General features: G+C 45.0%; 1 protein-coding gene across 5 annotated transcripts in view; it reads right to left on the reverse strand.

Moving 5' to 3' along the window:
* Positions 1-2,355: 2,355 nt before the first annotated feature.
* Positions 2,356-20,738, reverse strand: part of LOC103057193 (zinc finger protein 18-like) — a 28,227-nt gene continuing 9,844 nt past the window's right edge. For 3 of the 5 annotated variants that reach the window (XM_088129456.1, XM_088129458.1, XM_025169441.2), the window contains 4 exons: positions 18,313-18,439; positions 15,790-15,900; positions 14,230-14,844; positions 9,883-12,651 (listed from right to left, as the gene is read on the reverse strand). In XM_088129456.1, the coding sequence (XP_087985582.1) occupies positions 12,116-12,651; positions 14,230-14,844; positions 15,790-15,900; positions 18,313-18,439 (1,389 nt within the window). In that variant the 3' untranslated portion in view covers positions 9,883-12,115. Of the gene's footprint in view, positions 3,321-9,882; positions 12,652-14,229; positions 14,845-15,789; positions 15,901-18,312; positions 18,440-20,738 lie in introns of those variants that run through there. The other 2 variants (XM_088129457.1, XM_088129459.1) reach the window with 2 other exon arrangements.

Genomic DNA, 20,738 nt, shown 5'->3' on the forward strand with positions numbered 1-20,738 from the left:
AGACTAATTTTAAGGCCACAGAGGATTGATTGATGGATTGATGCACGCACATGTGTGTGTAATATATAAACCCCTGGTTTGCAGCCATGGTTTCTTCAGGACCAAAGCTTGATGTTTGAGGCTGGGGAATTCTGGGAGTTGAAGTCCACCCCTCTTAAAGTTGCCAAGGTTGAGAAACACTGGTTTATATATTCACCCAATAGAGAGACTAATTTTAAGGCCACAGAGGATTGATTGATTGATGGATGGATGGATGGATGGATGGATGGATGGATGGATGGATGGATGGATGGATTGATGCACGCACGCACATGTGTGTGTAATATACATGTGCGTGTGTGTGTGTAATATATAAACCCCTGGTTTGCAGCCATGGTTTCTTCAGGACCAAAGCTTGATGTCTGAGGCTGGGGAATTCTGGGAGTTGAAGTCCACCCCTCTTAAAGTTGCCAAGGTTGAGAAACACTGGTTTATATATTCACCCACATAGAGAAACTAATTTTAAGGCCACAGAGGATTGATTGATTGACTGATTGATACACACACGCACGTGTATGTGTAATACACGTGTGCATGTGTGTGTGTGTGTAATATATAAACCCCTGGTTTGCAGCCATGGTTTCTTCAGGACCGAAGCTTGATGTTTGAGGCTGGGGAATTCTGGGAGTTGAAGTCCACACGTCTTCAAGCTGCCAAGGTTGAGAAACATTGATATAGAAGCATCACTCCTATATAAGATGATTAAAGGATTTCCCCCTAATTTAAAAAACTATAAGGAAAATAGCATTTTAAAGATGCCCCACAAAGCAATTTCACACTAAGGCTCCCGTTCTTGACTTTTCTTCCTGTCCTCTTTCTCCAACCAGGACAAGATAGTGCTGTTAAAACTCATGTTTCCTTCTTCTGGAGTTTCAACAAGCGCCATGCCTTGACCCAATCAGATCAATACGTCTTGGAGTGAAACAGCAGAAGCGAAACCCTCCAAAATGCCTTGATGTGCAAGGATGTGAATTCAGTGCATTTCCAATCCATTGAAAATTTTCAGAGTTTAGGCTAATCACGAAGAGGAGCTCAGAAAGAATTGATTATAGTATGTGCCCTCAAGCCAGTATCAACTCTTAGCAACCACACAGATCGATTTTCTCCATGACCATCTGTCCCCATCCTGGTCTTTCAGGTCTTACTGAAGAATAAACCTGCTCCATTCTGTTCTATGGATCTTGCTTCACTTAATACTGGAAAATCTAGCAGGAAAGTCATCAGATCAGCTTCTCCAACCTGGTGCCCTTGAAATATATCAGATTACAACTCCCCAATTTCTCCATAAGCAGGTTCATGAACCACACCAGTAGGAATTCTGGACACTTAAATCTGTCACAGCTGTTAAGACATGGTTCCCAGAAATTCCATGGGGCTTGGATAACCTTAGGTTGCCCACCTTAAACTCTTGGGGTTATTCCACAACTTTTAGTAACCTCAACACGTACATAAATAAATTGCAGTTCTGAAGCCGTTTGAAGGAACAACATAAAAACATCACATCTAACTCATCCAAGCCTCTTTAAGAAAAGCACATTTTCTAACTGAAGCATAGTCATCATCTGAATGGGTTATTCTAACAGAGGTTTTTCTCATTTATCAGTACATTTCGTATGATCCCTTTTTTGCTCTAGTTTTCTGACGATGAATTAAATTTCTTGCGCTTTTGAGGGCATGATGGCATGGGTTTTCTCCTGTCTAAATTACTGGATCTTGTTTCATTCCGTGGATTTAGTAAAATTCAGTTCAACTCTATCCAAGTGACTTTTTTTTACGTATTTGATCCATTTCTGAAGTTTCAAAAGGAATCTTTTGCTTTATATAAGAGTCCTTTAGTTCTGCTTTCGAGGCAGCAGTACTAGAGGGATGAAGGGGAAAAAGCGGTGACGGGACCCTTCCAAATTGGATGAGTTGTGTGTGTGCGCCTTTGAGTCAGTGTTGACTCCTGGCGACTGCCTGGCCTAGTCCCTGCAGTTGGGGCAAGGCTTTTCGGAAGTGGTTTGCCCTGGCCTGCTTCTTCCAAGGCCTGAGAGAGGACTGGCCCAAAGTCACCCAACTGGCTTTGTGCCTAAGGTGGGACTAGAACTCAGGGTCTCCCGGTTTCTAGCCTGGTGTCTTGACCAAACTGGCAAATTGGATCGCCCTCTGAAAAACATATTTATGCATATGAAAGTCCCATCAAATTCAAAGGAGAAATGTACTTGTCTATATTATTATACAACACCCAACTTCCATCAGTGGAGACAACTCAATTACAATGCTAGAAAATTTAGTTCCCTTTATCTTAGACAATGCACCAGAGACTCACGTTGTCTATGTAACGTATGTTTAATTAGGACAAAGTACAAGGACAAAGCAGTTGGGATTAAATTTTGTTTACAGGACGCTGAGTTTTCAGATTACAATTGTGGTCACATGGACTCGCTGATGCTTAAGGAGAGCTCCTTTGTGACAAAAGCTTTTCCCACACTCGAGACACTGATAAGGTTTCTCGTGGATGTGTTTTCTTTGATGGTCAATCAAGCTGTCGCGCCGAGAGAAGCTTCTGCCACACTCAGGACACGCGTACGGTCTTTCTCCTGTGTGGATCCGCTGATGTCGTATCAAATGAGCTCGCTGTCTGAAGAACTGGCCACACTGAGAACACTCGAAGGGTCTCTCTCCGGTATGGATTCTCACATGTCTAATTAAAGTTTCTCGAGTAGGAAAGTTTTTCCCACACTCAGGACATTCGTAGAGTCTCTTCCCTGCCCGGAGACCTCTCAACAAATGTTCTCTTTGATGGAATATTTTCCCAAGATCAGGGTACTCGTGTGGAACCTCTCCTGCATGCAACTGCTGATGGTGCATTAAATTTTCTTTCTGCCTGAAGCATTTCCCACATTCAGGACATCCGAAGGGCTTTTCCCCCGTCTGAATTCTCGGACATGACTTTTGTTGGGCATTTTCCATCCACACTGGACATTCAGAGGGATCCTCACCAGGGTATGTCATAACAAATCCTGGTTTGTGGTGGTACTTTCTACAATATGCTGAAACTAAAGGTTCTTCTGCCATAGACTGCAGTTCAGAGGTTTCACTACAGAGAGCTATAAAATTTTCTAAAACCTCCCTGGGCTCTTCTTCTAGCGTCATCTTCCCCTGCTCCACGCTGGACTCACAGCTTGGCTCGTGAACGGCTGTTGTCCCAGGAAGATTCCACGGCGAGAATTCCGCTAACGTCTCCATCTCTCCCTCCATCTGGGAACTCTTCATCTGGATCCAGCGTCTCTTCTCATCACCTGAAGGGAGACAGAGAGGAATTTTTGTCTGGATCTGGACATCTCTTTTCTACAACCTACCTTTTACGGCTGCCCCACCTGCCCTCTTCCTTCCTCCAACCGAGTTAGAAAGTTGTTGCTAAAGCTCATGTTCCTTTTGCACAATCAGGTCACACGATACGCATTTATATTCAGGGATGTGTGTATTCAGAACGAGGTAATTAAAGTCAAAATTCTGTAACAGGACAATAACCTTAGCTCCCCTCAATTGTGCAAGATGTACATAAGACGTGAGCCAAGGAAATGTTTGCTTACACTCACGTGATGGAAATATTCTAAGTATGCACTGAGAATCTCTTGAATAGCATAACTGTTTTGCTGCAGCAAAGACAGCATTTCACAGGTTTATTATATATGCTGTACTTGTTCGAACATTAAAGAGATGATGTACAAAACATGATGGTTTCTCTACTGAAGGGGGATTCAGCTTTAAACTCCCTTTTATTAATGGATGGAAAGCACAGATCTCAACAAGTTTCAGCATATTAAAAACGCCATTGTAAGGGTGCTTCCTGAAAGAGAAATGCTGAGAGAAACATTTTCAAAGCAAGTTAATTTCAAGCAGACTGGCGAACATTAAACCCAACCACCTCAAAGAGAATGGATTAAGGAAGACAGCCTAGTGCTCTGCTTCAGACTGCAGCTTAAATCAGCTGATGAGGTGAACATCAACCTAGAGAGAATCCCTAGATTTATGCAATAAAATAACTTGAGTGGGATGGCTAGCAAAAAAATCTGCCAGAGATCTCGAAGATGCGATCTCTGCTAAAACAAGGGGTGGAGAAGAACAGTGGAAGGACATTGTGTGAAGGAGACTTGTATATATTCAGGAAAAGTGGTTGAGAGGATTGCCCAAAATCTTTTACCCTGCCCAAACACTTATAAGAAAATCCTATAGTATTCAGTGAGAACTTTCCAATAAATCTATATTCCCCACATCCATGATCAATTCAACAGCAGTGGGAAAAATGGAGAGCACCACCATATTTTATCACTTAAATGTTAAACACAGTAGAAGACCAGATGGACTTGATTGAGGTCACAGGCCAATGGCAAACAGATTTCTTCCAGTGTCACCTTCAAAACATAAAAAGCTTGCTGCTCTCACTAGAACAACCTTCTCTGAAGCTCACAAGCAACATCACCATTGCCCTTCTGTAGTCAATCCTTCCAGGAAAGATCATGGGCGTTATAAGAGTACCTCCAAGTCCCAGACCAATGTTCACAAGAACATAGTAGATGGCACAGAAAGCAACTGAATGTCCCACAGATTGGGAAGACGCTCCCTGTTCCAGTTCTAAAACTGTCCCCAAAGGTTATCAGAGGAGTATCTATCAATCGCCAGGATAAAGCCACAACTGATATGAATCTTGATAACCAGATAATCTACCTCATCCAATAACTTCTGAAATTAAGATGCTGCCTTCTTACCTCCAAATGGAACACCAGAGATTGGTCAAAAGTTACTTGGTAGGGCGCAGGAGTTTTATAGTTCTCCTTGGTACATCTTTGAAGGGCAATGCAACTGTACACTGGTGCCACAACCCTTAACTCATCGTGCAGTTCTCAGCTTTTATAATCCAGGAAGGCTCAAGCTAAACCAAGAGGTCCTCCCAACCTGCCGTTTGCATCTTCAGCTATATAAATCAGAGAACTCTGGTCTGCATGAGCTACCTCAAACAAGAACTCCAACAAAAGCATTGTCCACACTAAGAAAATTCCTATAATCATTATCCAATATGGATTCTCGAATTGAATTAGTACAAAGCTATCACTGACATTCTCTCCTGCCCCAAGACGCTCATAAAATGCATCTCTCACACAGATCTGCTTTTGCTTTGCCAAATTCTCTCTGAAATCAAGCTGTTGTATCTGTGATCGCCTTCCACAATTAATCCTCTAACACCTCAATTAATATTCTGTCTACTGAAGCATTTCCACATTCAAAAAAGTTTATCCTGCTTTGTTATGACACATTTTACTAGACTTAGGAAACACAATGCATTTCCCTCCCTATGGTCTTACCATAGAAATGTGTCTAAGTTATATCTACCTTATTACTACAGGTTTATGGCATCACTTGGGTCTTTCGATGAACAGACTCACATTTTTATGAACAATTTTCAATTGTCATCACGTTTCCCTTGAAATGTTTCAACATATCTCATCTGTTTCTTGTCCCTGCTGAGAACATTTTGAATTTTTTCCCCCTCCCATCAGATATAAAGCTAAAAAATTCTTGTCTTATCTCTTTCTGGAAGAAATATCCTAGCATGAGCAGAGTTCATTTAAAAGAAAGGTTTCCAGTTAGACACACAGAAATTAAACATCTTCTGATGCTTAACCGATTGTAGGGACCTGTATTTCACCCATGCTATCCATTTAGTGCAACAGAGAGAAGTTCCTCTAATATCCTGGCTATTTAATATCCACTGCAAATTGCAGCAATAGGCATTCCACTTGATTTTAGCAAACTGGATTTGAAATGAAACAAACCAATGATTGCCCTACGTTTACATCTGAATCGTTAATGAGAAGACCTTTGCTGCTGAAGTCCACTCAGTGTTCTGTCTCCTTCATGCGTTCTCCAAGTTCTTTCAACTCTTTAGCAATTTTAAGATTAAATCCAGAATGGAGTCTCTGATGGTTTGTCTTTCATTCAGGTTCATCTTTTCCTAGATTCTGAGCATTTTAAAGATTTTTCTCCAGTATGAATTCTATGTCTCATTCTGGCTCCTCGAATGAAGCTTTCCCCACATTTGCAAGGTTTCTCTCCTGCGTGAATTGGCAAACAGATCATCAAACACAATCTTTGAAAGATGCTTTCTTCACATTGAGGGCCATTGTAAACTGTCTCTCCTATACATTTGCTTTGACAGCTAAACCAATATTCCACTTAAATCAAAGCATACATTGAGTTTTCTTATCGTCTTCTTTCCTACACTCTAAATTTTGCTGGAAAGTTTCTCAACTATGAGATATTCAGATCGGTTTCATAACAGCTCTTGGTGTTGAAAACTACCATGCCTAAATAAGAATTATATATACTTTGTGATCATTGTACATGTTCAGTCCAACTCAGTAGGTTCATTTGGAGCTTTCAGAACATTGTTTCTCAACCTCAGCCACTTTAAGATGTGTGGACTTCAACTCCCAGAATTCCCCAGCCAGCATACTGGCTGGAGAATTCTGGGAACTGAAGTTCACACATCTTAAAAGTTGCCAAGGTTGAGAAACACTGTTTCTCAAAGGGTCTGCAATCTTGGATCACTAAATAAACTTCCAGAAAAACTGGAAACTATCCAATTAATGAACAACTTCCTTCCTAGGTTTTGACTAGAAGAGCACAGGATATAATTTTCTGGTAAATAAGAGATTGACTATGCTTGCATTTTTTATATGCCTTCCCATCCCCTCCATTCTAAAGCCCCTTTGAAACTAAATCTTTACACACAGACACATTAAAAAAAAAATCAAAATTAAAATATTTATCGATCACTTGAATTACCTCATATACCCCACCTCATAACAAACATTAGCGAAGATTGCTCTTGTATGGATACCTCTGAATCTAAGGGACTTGGGAATCTCCAGCCCAATAAAACCCAATTTTTAGATATTCATCCTTGTATTTCCTATTCAGGTTTGTCACGTTGGGTTGCTTGAGATCACAGTTCCATTTAGTACGACACACACAGACCAAGTCTTGAGACTTGTTCACGATAGTCAGCTGTCTGGATTTGGGTACACATATTTCTTCTTGCACGATCCCTTATATGCTTATATGGATTAACCGCTAATCCATTCTCACAAATCAGCTGACCATCGGATGTGAGGTGGTGGGGTTGTGGCCGTGGGTGTGCTCTGGCCTGTGAATTTCGAGAGGCGGTGCAAATCTCCATTTTCAGACCCCGAAGATTCCCATCTTTCTTCCTGTAGTTCAGCTTTCTTTGGCACATTCTCACGACCCTGCCTTGGGCATTTTCTTCAGCTCATTCTCCACCTTGAGCTGAATGAAGTTCTTCCCAACACAAGCCGAGACGGAAAGAGGAATTCTGTCCATGTTCTGATGACATTTGTTTCTTGGACTCATACCATTTATCTCCTGATGGGGTTTCCTCCTGCTATTTCTTTCCAGGCAATTCTGCTACTGGCATTTTGCTTTTTTACCTGTGTTTTTGTTAACATATAACACAAAAAAACACCCTGCTAGGAACTGCCTATATGCTTAGATACCACCTTAATAATCCTTTGGTCCTTGGTTAGGACTTGATTAAGCTTCCACCAGTCTTAGACTGTGAATTTAATTGTAGATTGCCCATAACAGTAATAATAATTTATGAAATTTACATGCTGCCCAACTCCCAGAGACTCTGGGCTGTTAATAATAACTTCACCCCGTACATGCAGGACAGACGTTTGCACCAAAACAATGGCGTTTTAGGTAATCCCCAAACCCGGAGCCCTCAGGGCTGAATTGCCAGTAATGAGAGAAGCATCAACTGACTTGCCTTCTGTCTCTAGACTCTGTCTAGTCTCCCTTCCATTTCTTCCCCAGCTGCCCTGCGACGTTTAATTTTTTTCCCATTTTTATTATTCATCAAACTTATATAGCCACCCTTTCCATGGGTATGACTCTGGGTGGCGTACAATAAAACCAACAATTAAAACAATCTTAAATAACCAGTAAAAACAATTAAACATAAACAAGATAGCAGGAGAATGCATCAGAATCTCACACAGAGTAAAACCAACTCGTAGGCTCCCTTTTAGCCAGGGATCCCCATGCCTGCTGATAAAACCATGTTTTAAGACAGTGTTGTCCAAACTTGGCCACTTTAAGATGAGTGGACTTCAACTCCCAGAATTCCCCAGCCAGCCATGCTGGCTGGGGAATTCTGGGAGTTGAAGTCCACTCATCTTAAAGTGGCCAAGTTTGGACAACACTGTTTTAAGAGATTTCCAGAAGATCAGTAGGGTTGGAGCTAATCTCACCTGGGCGGGGGGATGATGTTCCAGAGGGTGGGGGCCACAGCACAAAAGATTCGTCTCCTGGGTCCCGTCAGATGTAACGTCTTAATAGACGGGGCTATAACGTGCCCCTCCTGCCAGACCTGATGGGGCAGGCGGATGTAATCAGGGAGAAGTGGTCCCTCAAATAATCTGGTCCCGTGCCATGTAGGGCTTTATAAGTTACTACCAGCTCCTTAAATTTGACCTGGAAGCAAACTGGCAACCGATGCAGCTCGCGGGGCAGAGGTGTAACATGTGCCCTTCTAGGGGCACCCATAACCGCCTGCGCTGTTGCATTTCGCACCAGTTGAAGCTTCTTGATACTCTTCAAGGGCAGCCCCACGTAGAGCACATTACAGTAATCCATTTCACCAAACAGCAAAAAACTCAGAGAAAACTTTCAGTACAGTGCTGATTCATATCTTTTGGCAAAATCTGTAGGCAGATCTCCTCAAGAACAAACGATGGCGGTCCACATATGCCAACGTATTCAACCTTCTGGCCAACAATAACGTATTTGCAAAGCACTTTATTTTTACCCTGCCATTTTTGTCTATTTTTTTTCCAGCGGGGGCAAGTGGCACCCCAGCTCTAAATATGGTTGCAGAAACTTAATACACTTCGTAACGCACTTTTCCTGGAAAAGTTCAAAATTAAAGTTCAGAATATAACTTAAGACCAAGGATGATACGATGAGCGCAGAGATTCCGTTCGTGATCATTTTCTTATTTTCTTGATGACAAGTTCCACTCCGCTGGGCGAGATCAAGAAAGCAAGGCGGACACAGATTTCAGTAAGATCTCTTTAATGCTTGTCTGGGAGTCAATACAGAATCTTAGAAAACGCTAGAGGAATTTCCTAGCCTTATTTAGAGTTTATTAAGATGGAGTCTCTTTACCTGATTTGAAACACTTCTTCCCAGGTTTCTAGCTACGTGGGCTAGCTACCATTTAAGAAAAGCCACCAATGGGTTCTAACTCTTGAGTTGTTTATATCTACTCCCCCTTCTTTTCCTTTCCTGTCTCCCCACAATGGCATGAAACACGTGGTGAGACTTTCAGTACAATGTTGGTTAATATCCTCCAGCACAACGTTTTTCAAACTTGGCCACTTTAAGAGGTGTGCACAGCCAGCTGGGGAACTCTGGGAATTGAAGTCCACACATCTTAGAGTGGCCAAGTTTGAAAAACACTGTTCTAGCATTATTTGTAGGCAAATCTTGCAAAAGAGGGGTTGAGGATCCCCCAAAAATCAAGATAGTGGTCATGACTATGGTTCTCCCAAACCTTGGGTTAGGTAGATGGAGTTTGTGTTTTGAATATGGTTTTTTGTGACCAGATCCCGTCGTCTTTATTTGTTCTGTATTAAGTTTTTATTGGTTACTATATTGCAGTGTTTCTCAACCTTGGCAACTGAGATGTGTGGACTTCAATTCCCAGAATTCCCCAGCCAGCCATGCTGGCTGGGGAATTCTGGGAGTTAAAGTCCACACATCTTAGAGTTGTCAAGGTTGAGAAACACGGCTATATTGTGAGGCAACCAGAGTTGCTTTGGAGTCGGGTGGCACCTAAATCAAATAAATTAAATGAATGACCCTAGGATCAAAGCCCCACCCTTTGGACATGTGACATTGACACACACACAAGTGGCGCTTTGACTGCATGGCCATGACCGTCCTCTTGAATTTTCTGATATCCCTGGCACAAAACTCATTTCAGAAATGCCAGAAATTCACGAAGTGTCTGAAGGGCATTACGTGTTGATATTTCTTTTATTTATCATGTTTGGACACTGCTCTAATCAGGGACAACTTCCGGCAGTTTACAACAATCAAAGCAACATAAATGACCAAACCTACAATAAAACACTTGTAAAAAAATAGCACGAAATGGCTGAAAACAGCTCTAGGAACTGTAGATAAATTAAAAAAAAAATAAAATAAAAAGGCAGTTGCCAACCCACCAAACCCCATGAAAGGCCCTACAGAAAAAATTGTTTTAACAGCCCTAAGGGACGATGCCATGGAAGGTGCCAACTGAGCTTCTGGGGGGAGACTGTTCCACGCTGGAGGCCACATGCAAAGCCACCTTTCTGGCTTTTACCCCCTCAACTGGGAAGAGTGCACAGAATGGGCTGGTTCCATTGCAGGAGGTGGCCTTGAAGATATCTAGCAGCTGAGTCAAGAGGCCTTAAAGCAGTGTTGTCCAAACTTGGCCACTTTAAGATGAGTGGACTTCAACTCCCAGAGTTCCCCAGCCAGCACGCTGGCTGAGGAATTCTGGGAGTTGAAGTCCACACACCTAAAAGTGGCTAAGGTTGAGAAACACTGACATAAAGCACATTGCAATAGTCTAGTCTACTTGTGATGAGAACATGAACACCGAGGCCCAGGCCTCCTACTCCCAGTAGGATTGCAACTGAGCAAATGAGTCCAGGAGGATTCTCAAGTCATAGACCAGTACACTTCAGAGGAGTGATATGCCTCTGCATATCAGCAAGCGTTTTCAAATGTTTCCAGGTCATGGCACCTGCTGCTTATTAAAAAAAAAATAGACCTGATTAAGAGGCTTGAGGCTTCTGAATATCAGCTGACAAGCCCCACCTTTCCCACATTACCTTAGTGATGAAGGGGGGGGGAAATAACTCTCCACAAGGGACTAAGTTTTTCCCTCTTGGTCCCAGGGAACCCATTCAAGTCCTTGGGGATCTCTAGGGCTCCACAGAGCTCAGTTTGAAAAACCCTGAGTTAGAGAACCAGATGTTACCTAGAGAAGCAGCAACTACCTTTTGCTAGCATTCAGAAATCCCATCTGTTCTCATAGAAAGGTATAACGTACCTTAACTGTCTATATCAGGGGTCGGCAAAGTACAGCCCACGGGTCAAATCTGCCCCACCTGTTTTTGTATGGCCTGCAAGCTAAGAAGGCAGGCAGGTGGCAGATTGTCAGGCACAGGCTCCCAGGGTGAGGAGTGGGCCAAAAGTGGGGCATCCTATCATTGCTGGTGGGCTGGCACTATCCAATGGCTGCTGTGCCCCTCGGCTTGCCAACCTGCCAGATGCACCCACAGAAACAGAGGAGGGGCAGGATCCGGCCCTTTACAGAAAAAAACTGCTGACTCCTGGTGTATAGGGAACCTAGTTATTCATTTAGAAAAATGGCTTGAGGAAGAATATCCAGAACCAAGAATGCCCTGCTCCAGATCAGAGAGTTGCCAGATTTCAAGAGTCTCCGATATTGAGTAGATTCTGAAAAGGGAAATATCCTGAATTAGGAAAGCAGAAGAACTTACAGAACTGCCACTTGATTGCTAGCGAAGGCTGTAACGGCACTGAAAATCAGTTGTGGTCCCTATGCTGACTGCTGCTTTAGGAAAAGCCAAATTAAACCGCCCAGACTCGCTGCGAGTTTGGTGGCCTATAAATTTAATAAATAATTTTTTAAAAAAATGAACAGAACTGCAGAACTGCTCCACTTACACTGCCCGGATGCCAGGGTGGCACTCCTGCCCTGTCAGCCAACTACCCACAAACTCCAACCACCATCCTCAGCCCATAAAGTTTTATTTATCACGTAGGAAGCCCCGGAATGCATCAAACACACATCTTTCAATTCTACAACGGTAACAGAAAGGGAGAGAGGAAACAAGGAAAAAAGCACAAAACACACCACACCAAACCCTGATGAGCGTGGGACCCAACTAACCAGCTGACGCTGTACCAAAAGGAATAAAACCGGGACGCGTCAGCACTGGAACCGTGCCGGGAGGGCGCGTTTCCTTTTCAGGCGAGCGCTTCTGTCCGACAAGCTGCCCTGGGAAGGGGGAGGAAGCGAAGGAGCCGCCGGGTTCTGGCACGGCTCCGTTGAGACTTGTGACTCTGTTGATCCTTCAGAGTGGGATGTTTTGGAAGGTGGGGGGGAGCCCTGGATAGAAGAAGTAAGGACGGGCAGAGATGCAGCCGTGCGGCCCTTGCACACGATGGACAAGACATCCTGCAGAATTCCAGTCCGGCTCGAGTGCCGAGTCTGGAGTTCCCATCCCTTCTCGCGCAAGTAGCCTTCCAGCTTCTCCACAGCCTTCCTCTCGCACTCTTCCCACGCCTTCTCTATTTCACTAGAGGGTACGGGATCAGCCCTGTAGGCTGGGCCCCTGAGAGTGCTTCCCCCTGCAGAGTCCGCAATCGCTCCACGGGCTTGGCCAACGTCCGGTCTCCTTTCCCGCCGGGGCTTGTAGACGTTTCTCACCCGTTCAGTGCTGGTCAGCGGTGGCTTCTGGCATCCTGTGGGGAGGAGAGGGCAAACACAGGAGTCTTAAGGGATGAAGTTCAGAGCTCAGACAGAGACTCATATTTGTGCATGCAAGCGCCCGCCCTTTGCTGGCCTTTTTTAAGGAAAAATAGGTTTCTCAGGTGGGATCATTCAACGCAGCTTCTTCCTTTGGGTTTTTAAAGAGGAACGTGTGGCAAGGCTACCGTGGGAAGAATCCGGCAGAGGTGGAAGAGCCTCTGGGACAACCAGCATGGAAACGGCTGCAATTTCATTTACAGGAAGGGCAAAACCTAAACAGGATGAGAAATTTATAGTCTCGTAGCTTGGAAAGTCTTGAAATAAATAAGATGGGTTGCACTAAATTGGGGAAAGGCCTAATGTTGCCCCCCAGATGTTTCAGATCTGCGTTTCCATCAGCCCAAGACAGCAAAGTTGATGAAAGGAGATGATGGAAACAGTCACTTAAAAATCCTGTTGGCTATCTCTGAATTAAGATTAGAGCAAAGATAAACATATGTTTTATTTTAAGAGGGGCTGGGGCTACTCTATTTTTTTTAATAGATAGATAGATAGATAGATAGATAGATAGATAGATAGATAGATAGATAGATAGATAGATAGATATAAAAATTTGCCACTGCCCAAGTCTAGAGCAGTGTTTCTCAACTTTAGCAACTTTAAGATGTGTGGACTTCAACTCCCAGAATTCCCCAGCCAGCATGGGAAAGAAACTCTGCTCTAGAGAGTCAGTCCAAGGTAGTGGTGAAGGTGCTGGAATAGAAGTGGGGAGACCCATGTTCCAATCCACCCTCAGCCACAGGAGCTCCCTGGGAGACTTTGGGTGCTGGTCTAGGAGCAGAGAGAACCAGGATCTAGTCCCCACTGAGGTACAGAAGCACCCTGGGTGACTCATGAGCCAATCCCTCTCTCTCAGTCCCTGAACCAGTGTGGAGTAGTGGTGAAAGGACTGGACTTGGAATGGGAAATTCAACTTCTGGTCCCCCCTGAACTAGGCTCCCTGGAGGACTGGGGATAACTCCTCCCTCTCACCCCCACCTACCTCACACATTATGCTTCTGAACAAAAGGTGGGATATAAATCTAATAAATCAGTAAAGCGGAGGTGTTTCGACAACTGTTGCTTCCCAAATCACCAGTTAGGGCAAGCAATATCTGACATTACTATTTACAGCTAATGGCACAAGGACTAAATAACTGTACAATTTGGATTCTCAGCAGCAGCTAAATAAGCTGGTTTTAACAAGGATTTCTTGCCAAAGTCTGGAGAGCAGAAGTTAGATAAGAGTACTAAATCCAACTGGGCTCCACTGGGAAGCAGACTATCACCTTACGGGGCATCCCTTTCTTGCAAGAACACCCAAATACGTTGGGGAAAGGAAGCTTTTAAAAAAAATCAGATGACCCTCAGGAAGTGGTGGGCATATACAGGGGAATGCCTTGTATGTGTATATTCATGAATGTTGTTCTTTTTTGCATAGATGCCGTATTAATAAAAAGATTGTCTTGCATACACAGGAGAGCCAATTAATGACCCCAAAAGGATGGGTAAAGCATTAAAGGAAGACAAACCTGAGCGTGCTGTGCTGTTGGGGAAGCGAGAGCGATGCTTTGACTGTTGCTTTGACTGCAGCTCATGGGCTTCCACCGCTGGCAACCCAGAAGCCTCCACCCGAACCCGGGAAGCTTTCGCCACCTGACCAGCCACGTTCTTCGCTCTCTTGCGCCGGCGGTCAACGAGATGATGCTGGACGTCCTTGCGCCGTATCTCCCGTGGAACCACCAGATCCTGCTCAATGCGCAGGAACTGATTCAGCTGGTTGAAAAAAGGCCATGTTCGCCTCCCCTGTCCCCACTGGCTGTTCCCACCCAGGCAGTCCTTGTAGCTTTTCCGGAGATGTTTGGCTTTTTCCCGGCACTGGAGCCAATTCCGGTCATAGCCACGGGCCTTCATCTGGCCCGAGATCCACTGGAACTGAGAGACGGTCCTGTAGTTTGAGAAGAGGGCTTGCTGTACAGATGTGTCCCCCCAGATGTCAATAAAAGCCTGGATTTCATCATCTGTCCAGCGGGGATGCTTCCAATGAGAGCCAGTGAAATCTCGGAGAGGGCAAGAGGCGCTTCGGGAGAGCTGAGCACCTCCTGACGGGTTGGGCGCAGCCTCCGAAGATGAAGTGTCACTGGGTCCTAAGTCGAGAAAAACGGTGAACACGAACAGAAAACGAGCCATGTTTCACTATGGCGTGGCAGGGTGGAAGTCTTTTTGTTATTTTTAAACCGTAGCGCTGGACAGAAGGGGGAGGTTGATGAAAGTGAACAGTGGCATGGCATAGTTAAGTAGGTTGGCAAATTGTAATACAAAATTGTCACAGGTGATAGATGCAGAAAACTGGATTCCAAAATCACATTCGAGCAAGAGGGTGCCAACCCGTTTTTTTTTGTCTTTTAATTGATTCAAAATGTTTTTAGGTTCGTTTGCCGCTCGGGGTTCCACTGGTTAGATGGGCGGCCATACAAATTTGATTAATAAATAAGTAAAGAAACACGTGCTCAGAAAAAGAAACATTAGGGGAATATGCCTTAAACCGGAACACACAATTGAGAAACGTGACTCAGCAGTTACACATAAGAATTTTTTTATTGTAATGAGGGATTGGGTCTCAGCGGTAAAGCACAGGCTATGTGCGGTGTGCAGAGGATCTCATGTCTGCTCTCTCTCAAAGTAGATCTAAAGAGATTTTGGCCCAAGATTGCTCTTGCCGAGAGCCAACAGTCCTGGATCTAGGTAGACTAGTCATTCAGCTCATACAGGCAGTCACGCTATACAATTTCATCAAACAGATCCATATTCACATACCCTTATTTTCTTATTTACGGAGAGTGAGAAGCTGTGTGTACTTTTTTTTTTTTGAACAAAGCAACCTCAATGACACTTTCAATGACATTTCCCAGCGCTGTGTGAAATTCAAAGGCAATTAACAGCAAACCTCTTCCCGTTTTCCTCTTGAGTTGTACGTTTTACGCCATAACCCTAAAGCAAAATTGCCTTTTACTGGTCGAGAAGAAATAAGATGCTCTCCAAACCCCCCTCCCACAAGGAGCGCCCGGAATTCTTCTCGTCTTCCTCCTTACCTGATTCATGATCTGCAATTCTCTCACTTTCGACAGGAAACCGGATGAAGACCTGCTCCTCTTCTTCATCTGGACTGGAGGCAAGGTCCGGTTTGGGCACCAACAGTCCCTCTTGGAATTCAAGAGAGAGGGAGACAGAGACTTATTCGGGGTACAGATTCTGGTGAATTTTTAGCTTACCAGGCACCTTCATTCGTTTCAGTTTGATTTCCATTACTTCGATGAGCAGCTAAACTAGCCAGCAACTATCTTATTTGTAAGTCTTTCAACCTCAGGAGTCTTTCTTGTTTCTAGACTGGTCATGATCTCCATCCCTTCTCCCTCTCTGTTTCCACACACAAAGAAATCCAAAGTCTAGTAGGGAAACTAGTCTGTGTTGCAGAAATCAGACTCCTCTGCATAAAGTAACAAGATCGTACAGGTAGTTCTCACTTACCAACCGCAACTAGGACTGGCGACTCTGTCACCAAGTGACACGGTTGTAAAGTGAAACATCATATGTCTGCGCCCGACTTACGACATCTGTTCTGCTCCGGTCATTAAGAGTTGTTAGCGCGACATACATGACAATAATTTATGACTTTCTGACAGCTTCCCTATTGATTTTGCTTGTTGGAAGCTGGCAATGAAGCTCACAAATGACGATCACATGACCATGGGATGCTGCAACTATCATAAATGTGCACCAGTTGCCAAGCGCCCGAATTATGATCACGTAACTGAGGGGACGCTGCGATGGCTGCAAGTTTGAGGACTGGTCATAAAGCTACTTCTTCAGTGCTGTCATAACTTCAAATGGCCACTGAATGAGACAGTCAGTAAGTAAGACTACCTGTATTTGGCCCTCCTAAATGTCTTCCCCATGGTGAATCAGGGAATCTCCCATTTTGGCTTTGGCTTTGCCATGAACTCCAAAGGGGGCCTCCTGCGACCTGCGCTCCCTTTGCCTCCCATCCACAGCAAGGCAGATGGAATAAAGGCTTGCCCCTCTGTAAATATGATCAATCACACACAGCCCTGCAGCCCCACAGCCGAGCAATCAGCAACATAACTTCAGTCCAGTTTTGAGATGAAGGGTTTCCAAGGATGGGATTACCAGCAGTTTGCATCTAAGATGCTCCCTGCTTCCATTCCCACCATTAGTTCCTCTGCCCACCCAGCCCAAAAAAGACATACTCCATCACCACAGACATCTCCTGTGAATCTCTAGAAGGCTGTGAGGTGAAGCTGTGGCCCCCAATCCCTCAAAAATTTACCACTACTGACTTTTAGGATTGTCATCAGGATTACAATTACATCCCGCCCTTGAAATATTGGGAACACGGGAATGATCTACGCACAAAAGATGAGTAATTTACATTCACAATTCTCCATATTTTGAGTGAAAGATTCATAGCCAAGAAGCTGAACAACATGCAGAAAGTCCCTCCTTTCTCAAGGAGAAATTTCCAGGCATCCCTGGCTCAGATGGTAGACAGGAGGAAGAGTCTTCTTCTAGCCAAGACTTTGCCCACCTACTTGGAGAGCAGTGGGTAATACTGTACTACTATGGGTAATACTGTAGGTGATATTCACTTGCCTCTTTCGCAACCTGGGGCTTACCAGATACATTAGATTTCAACTCCCAGAATTCCTAGTTAGCAGGGTTAGGACCTGGGAACTACAGAGCAATACTTCCAGAGGCCTCCAGGCTAATGAAAACCAAGTGAGATCAAGGCCATGCAAGACAGCTTGATACATGGCATAGGTCCTGGTTACTCGAGGGACCACCTATCTCCCATAGCAGCTGCCCGGTCAATCCAGCCTGACAAGGTTAGTGCACTCCAGGTTCCTTTGATTAAACAATGCTATCTACAGGGACCCTGGAAGTGCACCTTCTCTGCCGCAGGGCCTGCCCTTGGAATGAGGTTCCCCCCAAAATAAGGGGGGCTCCTATCCTACTGCTGTTTCGCAGGGTCTTGAGGACCTGGCTCTTTGTCCAGACTTTTGGTTAGTGGGGTTGATGCCCCCGAGTAGCGTGTGCATGTTTTGCTATCTTCTGCTCCTTCGTCTTTGTTCTTATTGTTCTTTTCTCTGTGTTTTTACTTTGTGAACTGCCCAGAGTTTTTGAGAATTGTTGCTGGTCGCCCAGTCAGCCTGATGTTTAGACTAGATCTGGCATTTTTATCCACCTACCGAGTCCTTCCCAAGGCCCTGGGATAGGCAGATGCAAGGAGAATTATACTTATTATTATTATATAATTAATAATAATAATAAATACATAATATTTATAATTTATAAATATATAATTTATAAATATTCATAATAAATAAATAAAATATAACAACATCTGGCTAATTGTGTGACCAACCATAATAATAATAATGATAACACATTTTTCCTATCTGATCAGATAGAGGTCCTCAGAGAGAAGCTGGATGGCCATCTGTCAGAGATACTCCAGTGCATCCTGTACTGAGCAGGGGTTGGACTTGAGGCCCCCTAAGGACCCTCCCAGTTCTAGGACCCTGAGAGATCCTTACCCAAAGAATCTGCATCTCCATCCTCCTCCTGCATGACTTGCCAGAACATAGTCCGCTGGCCTGGTTGGATCGGGGTTGGCTCGACCACATTCAATGAAACACCAGCTTCTTTCAGGTTCATGAGATCCTGGAAATAGGAAACAGTCACTTGCAGAGTGTCTCCAATATGCACGTCGTTCCGTGATTATAAATTTCTGCACAGAGTAACATTTGGCATTTGGCAAGAATAAGTGTAATACAGCAGGGTTCCTCAACCTTGGCAACTTGAAGATGTGTGGACTACAACTCCCAGAATTCCCCAGCCAGCATGCTGGGAGTTGTAGTCCACACATCCAAGTCGCCAAGGTTGGAGGAACCCTGTTATAGAGTGCCCTAGGTGCAAAAAGGGGAGATGGATGGATGGATGGATGGCAGGCAGGCAGGCAACAAAGAGCAGAATCACATTTGCCTTTACTCTTTGCACATACCAACACACACTCAGCATTAAAAACACAGTACAGGGTTAAACCCTTCTAAGACCACATCAGATCCATCAAACTGACAACTGGAAATACTTTTGGCAAGATAGCTACCCACAAATCCTAGGCTAAAATAGTTATTTCATTTGTGGCTTAGTACGTTGCATGAATCCAACAACTGGGTTAATTAAGTGAACTGTAGTAAACCATAGGCTAGTATTTGATGCAAACATGATGATACAGGTAGTCCTCGAGTTACAACAGTAATTAGGACTGGAATTTCCATCGCTAAGTGATGCAGTTGTAAAGCACGATGTTATGTGATTGCATCGCTTAGCGACAGCAATCCCAGCGCTACCCATTGCTATTGTTAACCGAATCCCACCGGTCGTAGGCGAGGAACCACCCCAATCCAAGCCACTCCCAGCTTGGTCCTTCCCAGTCCCAAGCCTCGGTAAAGTAAGGGACTGCCTCTCTTCAACTCCCCCCACCCACCTATCTCCCCTGCATCTCTGCCCTTTCAGCCACCCTGCACAACGGCACTCCTTGGCGGCAGCGCTGGGGCTGAAGCAGAGGCCCAGGGCCTTCAGCAGTCTCAGCCAGTCTCCACCGGGTTTCTACTTCAGCCCCTGCACCATCACCAAGGAGTGCCACCTCAAGCTCCATGCCATGGCCAGCCACCCCAGCACCCCAGTGCAAAGCCCCAGCTGCCCCCACTGCCCTGTGTCTGCAGGCCCTGCCACACCCAGCTGACCTTCACCGTCTTCCTCCTGCTGCTGGCCGGGCCAGGCCTTCTTCCCGGGGCCACTCGTGCCATTCTCTAAATAGTGCACCCGTTCTCCAAATTGCGCGTGCCATTCTTGCAATGCTCTGAAAAGCCTTCAAAACGCTTCTGAGGCTTTCCGAAGCATCACAAGAACAACACGCTATTTGGAGAACGGTGCAAGAGGCCTTAAGGAAGAAGGCCTGGGGCGGCCAGCACGTGCCTTGCGCGGGGCCAGGCCGGGCGCACCTCATCAGCAGCAGGAGGAAGAAGATGGCAGCGGGGCACAGCAGGGCCTGCAGCGTGCAGGGTGGCAGAGGTGGCTGGGTCTTTGCGTTGTGGCACTTGGGTGATTAGATGCAGCGCAGGGGTTGAGGCAGCCCTGGGGTGAAATAGAGGCCTGGGGGGGTGGCTGAGACTGAAGACCCCAGGCCTCCATTTCAGCCCCAGCATGCTGCCACCATGGAGTGCCGCTGTGCAGGGCAGCCAAAAGGGCAGAGATGGGGGGAGGAGATAGGCAGGTAGGGGGAGTTGAAGTGACCCTGTGGTTATAAGTGCAGGCAGGTAATCTAGCGCCCGACTTTTGATCACATGACTGCAGGGGTGCTGCAATGGCTGTAACCTTGGGAACCAGGTGTAAATACCATTCGTTCACCACCACCGTAACTTCGAACGGTCACTGAACAAATGGTCATTAAGCAAGGAGTACCTATAGTTAAATGGGCGTCCTTAAATTGCCTCACTTTGGGACACGAACAAAGGTAGCTAATGTGTCTTTGGCTGGAGAAAAGATTTGCTTGGTTCAAGCCACACAGATCTTGAAACCACGAAGAACCCGACTTTAGAGCTAGCTGGCTAGCAAAATCCAAAGACGGTTTCCACGGTGTAATGACTAAATGGTAATTCCGTAAGAAAAGAACGGAGGAGGAACCTAACAGAGAGGTTCAGCTGCATTCCTGCACCCCAAGAGCTTGGCTTCCTCTTCTGCAGAGAAGGACCTGTTTGCGGCCGCATCTCCTTCCTAAGTCACACCTGGAGACGCACCCATCTTGTCCCCTCCAGTCAGGGAAGGAGGGCCTGGGAAAATTGGGTGCAATTCAGTAATGTTTCTATTGTAAGTAAATAAGGCAGGATTTGGATAGTCTAGCTAAAAAACAAAGCTGCCTTTGATTACACAAATGAACGCTCCCAAGTCCAAGGACACA

Source organism: Python bivittatus, unplaced genomic scaffold (genome assembly GCF_059951505.1).
Source record: "Python bivittatus isolate LINGU-HERP-01145 unplaced genomic scaffold, Pbiv_v1 ctg000810_np1212, whole genome shotgun sequence".
Lineage (NCBI taxonomy): Eukaryota > Metazoa > Chordata > Lepidosauria > Squamata > Pythonidae > Python > Python bivittatus.